Raw genomic sequence first — 4,390 nt, 5'->3', positions numbered from 1 at the left:
TTAGATTTATTGCTAATGCAGTCATACAGCACACTGACGTCTGAGGAAACTTTAGATGCACTCATCATCAGAAAGGTTGCCGACTCCTGGTCTACAGTAACTCGAACTTTGGAGCAGAGATGTAGTTTGACCCTTTGGTCTGCTGCCCCCTGCTGGTGAGAGGTGTTCAGTGACGCTGTGTCAGAGTGGCTGTTTCTGATCACGTGAACACTTTAACTTTCTTTAATCATTATACTCGTTATATTTTATCTTGAAACTTTTTCCCCCCCAGAATTATTTTCTTATTAAAATCTTATTGACGATCCCGCATTTATTAGTTCTCTTTTTCTCTTGTCTTCGTGTTGTTATTTCCTGTTTGATTTTGGTGATCCCTGTGTGTGTGTTTAGAGTTTCAGTGGTGTTTCCATCGTGGAGCGCTGCTCTCAGATGTAACTCTGGCTGTGAAGCTGGATTTGACAAATAAGCGATTAAAGTTTACGTTTTTAAAAACATTTTAGCGCCGTCGTCTGTCAGTACACAACTTTTTGTCACCAGCATAGATGATGTCATACTGCTGGAACAGGCAGCTCGCCTTCTACAGACCAAGCAGGTTGAAGACAAAGTCAGGATTTGAATGGTCCAGATGCTGAGGAGGTCCCAACTGGTCCGTTGAGTCTCTGCTTGCCCATTGGTCTGGGATTGAAGCCAGGTGAGACTAACCTAAGCACAGAACTCTTTCACTCTGGGAGGTAAACTGGGGTCCTCAGTCGGAGACGATGTGAACAGGTATAAAGTGAAGCCCGAAGACGTCAGCGGCGTCCCCCGTTTGAGTGAGAACTGGAGCAGAGGCGTTTCATCTCTCAGATTCTGGTAACTTCCACGTGATGATTGCAGCGATGGTTTAAAATGTCTGACGAGCACGCTCAGACCCCCGACTGGACTCCTGTTGATCGAGCTAACACAGAGTTATGTTGAACATTTTGTAGCCACGCCCCCTCTCTGATGTCACTAACAGCGTCTCCACCCATCGTCCTAGTCTCAGCTGCTGGTTTCTTTTCCACACTTAGTTTTATTGCAGCTCACATAGACAGAGGGAGCCGGCTCAGTTCACACAGTTTATTGTTTTTACATCAGGAGCCTGTAACCAAGGAAACGCCTGCAGGATGTAAACAGTACAAAATAAAGGCACTTAACTTACAGCTGTGAGCTCCATTAAATAGCTTCTCTTTGCTCTTCTGTACACGTATTTACAGACATGGGACAGCGAAGGAGACGAAACACGCACGCCACGAAGTTTAAGACCAAACCGACAGATTTAAAACATTGATGTTAAAAACAGAAAGGAAAATACGACTAAAACACAGGAAGCTGCTCCTTCACAGTAAAACACTCTGTCTGTGTCTGCGTGCGTCACTGGGAGGAGCTGCGGTCGTTGGCGACGTCCTGCAGGCGGCGCATTAGAGCGTTGGAGTCGGGACAGACGCGTTTGGGCGAGGCTCCCTCCTCCAGAGCCATGCCACGCTTCCTGGTCGGAGTCTCTCCGGTGCGGATCATGCTGTTGATCTCCTGGAGACGCTGAAGGGTCAGAGGTCACAGATTAGTGTTCAAAGCTCTGTCGGGCTGAGCTGCACATGCTCAGACTCCTGACTCTTTGATCTCGGAGCTTGTTTATTAAACTGTTTCAGGGTGACGACGGCGTCCTGCAGGGGGGACCATTTTATCGTACTTTCAGGAATCCCTCCATAACCTGACTTCCTGTTTAAAGATGTTAAATAATAACACTTGAATATTGATGAGCTACAGCTAACCTGTGTCCGCGTTCACATGGACCTGTTTAAATAAAGTTAGAGGATGAAGCACCTCGAGACGACCGTTGCTGGGACAGGAAGCTGGTTTTACACTCAGTTTCTCAGAAAACATCAGAGGAACACTTTATTTTGAAAAGCCAAACTGTATCCTGTATAATAAACTGTTTGAACATCATGTGAAGTTATAAACGGACCTCTGACCTCTGCCTGCATCACGAAGCCCAGGTACACCTCAGAGGTACGACAGACTCTCGCTCGTTTTTCTAACCGCCGCTGCCGTGCGCCGGCGGGAGAAGCCGAGTGTAAATCGACCACTGAAGGTTTTAAAATCATGAGAACGTTTCAGACACACGAGGAAAGCAACAGTTTGGTTTCCGTACGAGAAGAAACAGCGTGGCGTCAACACGTCGTTACGGATAAAATAGCTGCTGTGAACGTGAGCAGTGACTCGTGTGGGGGCTTACGTTGGGGGGGCTGCTGCAGATGTAGTAGTGAATCTTTTCCCTGGGGGTCATCAGTGAGGGGGCGGAGCCTGCCTTGTGAGGCGAGATGTAGATGGAGTGTTTGCTGGACAGAAGCATCCGGCGGGGAGAGCCGGTCCTCACGGAGGGGTACGGACACAGAGGGGGGGTCTCGACCTGAGCACGAGAAAAACAAAGAGGTCAGGAGAATGATGCTGTCACGCCCAACTGTCAGCCTCCGTCGGCCTCCGCCAGCCTCCGCCTGGGCTGTGTTTGTGCTGCTGGAGCCTTTTTAATGACATTTATTGATATTTAAACATCTTGGATTTAAAATGAGTCAAGTTTAAATGTTTGGTCCAGAAGTCTCATCATCAGCTTCACAGACACTAAGCTGCTGCATTAATAATCAATAATGTTATTGATCAGCTAAATGGCTCCCAGCTCAGTCCACGTACCCCTGCAGACAGCGAGTTTGGCGAGTATTTCAGAGCGAAGGGCGTCATCTGCTTGATATACACGTTGTTGTAGAAGTGGATGAGGTCCCCTCGCTCCTGCTCGTCCTCCCCGGCATTGGCGGTGGACGTGCACGAGGTCTTGTTGGAGGTGTTTGTGGGCGTGGAGGGGGCGCTGCCGGGCTGGGGGGTGGGTAAGGTGCTGCTGGAGCGAATAGGGACCGGGCTGACGTCGCCACCTGCTGGAAGGAAGAACAGAGTAAGAGCACAATGACGGCACCTGAACACAAAGATGGCCGACGCTGTGCTTCTGCTACAAGAACACAGAGGTCGTGTCCAAATTCATGGGCTGCATCCTCCTGAGGCCGCATTTGTAGACCGATTACGTCACAGCGACGCGCCGAAGGCTGTTCAAATTCGTAGACTCCTCCGAATGCAGCCGACAAATGCGTCCTCCTTTTCCCCGAATTTGAAAGATGGGTCGGTGTGTCTTTCGTGGCCCACCATATCCCAGAATTCATAGCGCGGCCCAGCCAAACTCCAGTTTCCAGCAATGGCGGCCACTACTAAGTTTTAAAATTACTCATACTAATCTTTCTGGGTCACAAAATAAACTTTTAACATATTTTCAGAAAGTAGTTGTGTAAACATCAAATATCTGCTCAGTTTATCAAGATATCCCATATTTGCAAAAGTGCTTCGACGTTTTCGGAGACGTCTGCTACCCACCAGCTCGACAGCTAGCCGGGAGCTCGAGGGTTACTGATGCGGCCGAGAACGGCACAACTCCCGGCACATCATGTTCAGATCACCGCGGAGTTTCGCTGCTCGGGTTAAACGTGATATATAAGTCACTTAGACAACCTAAAAATGTTATCGTTGGGCTTTTTTCAGTGTTTTGTTTGTTCGTGAGTAAATCGGTTTGGCTGAGATTAAAGTTATTAGATTAGATTAGATAAAATAAAACTTTATTAATCCCCCGGGTGGGTTCCTCCTTGGTTTTCACACAGCTGACTAAACGTCAAACAGAAAACTGATCAAACAGAAGTGTGAGACGGTTGAGAATTAACGCCAGTGTCCTGTTATATTTTAGATAGCAAGGAGCAGACGGCTGAGTTTATTAAACTCCACCGAGACAGCGGTGACGCTAATCTGAAGGCTAGACCGTCTAATTTCCCCAGCCGTTTACTTCCGGCCTACCCGACCTTCTGAGGACCCGGCCCACGTAGACCGCGAAGGCCGGGTCCTCAGGAGGATGCAGCCCATGAATTTGGACACGACCAGAGTCTGAAATCTCCCCCTGAGCAGGAAACAGGAAGCACGTCAGATTGAGTGATGAAACTGCTGACAGCAGGAGCATGTCATTGACGCAAGACACTGATGAACGTCATAAACAGCAGGAAGGGACGATCCGGGTCAGACGTGGGCTGCAAGGTGGCTTGCAGCAGCATAAACACACGGAGAGACGCAGGTGTGGAGTCTGTAAGCTAACCCTGAGGTTAGCATCGCCAAAAAACAACCGGATTCTTCTGCAGGAGCTTAAAATGATCGCTGTGAGAAACTGAAGGTTTATAATGCTTTTATAATCGTAACTGAACCAGACCACCTGACACACACGCTAACACTCACAGCTAACACACAGAATAACACACACGCTAACACTCACAGCTAACACACAGAATAACACACA

General features: G+C 48.4%; 1 protein-coding gene across 3 annotated transcripts in view; it reads right to left on the bottom strand.

Moving 5' to 3' along the window:
- Positions 1–1,081: 1,081 nt before the first annotated feature.
- Positions 1,082–4,390, bottom strand: part of rbl2 (retinoblastoma-like 2 (p130)) — a 12,224-nt gene continuing 8,915 nt past the window's right edge. For 2 of the 3 annotated variants that reach the window (XM_005745154.2, XM_013913851.1), the window contains 3 exons: positions 2,704–2,942; positions 2,252–2,425; positions 1,082–1,554 (listed from right to left, as the gene is read on the bottom strand). In XM_005745154.2, coding sequence (XP_005745211.1) covers positions 1,390–1,554; positions 2,252–2,425; positions 2,704–2,942 — 578 coding nt within the window. In that variant the 3' untranslated portion in view covers positions 1,082–1,389. The remainder of the gene's footprint in view (positions 1,555–2,251; positions 2,426–2,703; positions 2,943–4,390) is intronic. The other variant, XM_005745155.2, reaches the window with a different exon arrangement.

Source organism: Pundamilia nyererei, unplaced genomic scaffold (assembly GCF_000239375.1).
Source record: "Pundamilia nyererei isolate P.nyererei 1_Seehausen unplaced genomic scaffold, PunNye1.0 scaffold00154, whole genome shotgun sequence".
NCBI lineage: Eukaryota > Metazoa > Chordata > Actinopteri > Cichliformes > Cichlidae > Pundamilia > Pundamilia nyererei.
This window is presented reverse-complemented; position numbering and strand designations above follow the sequence as displayed.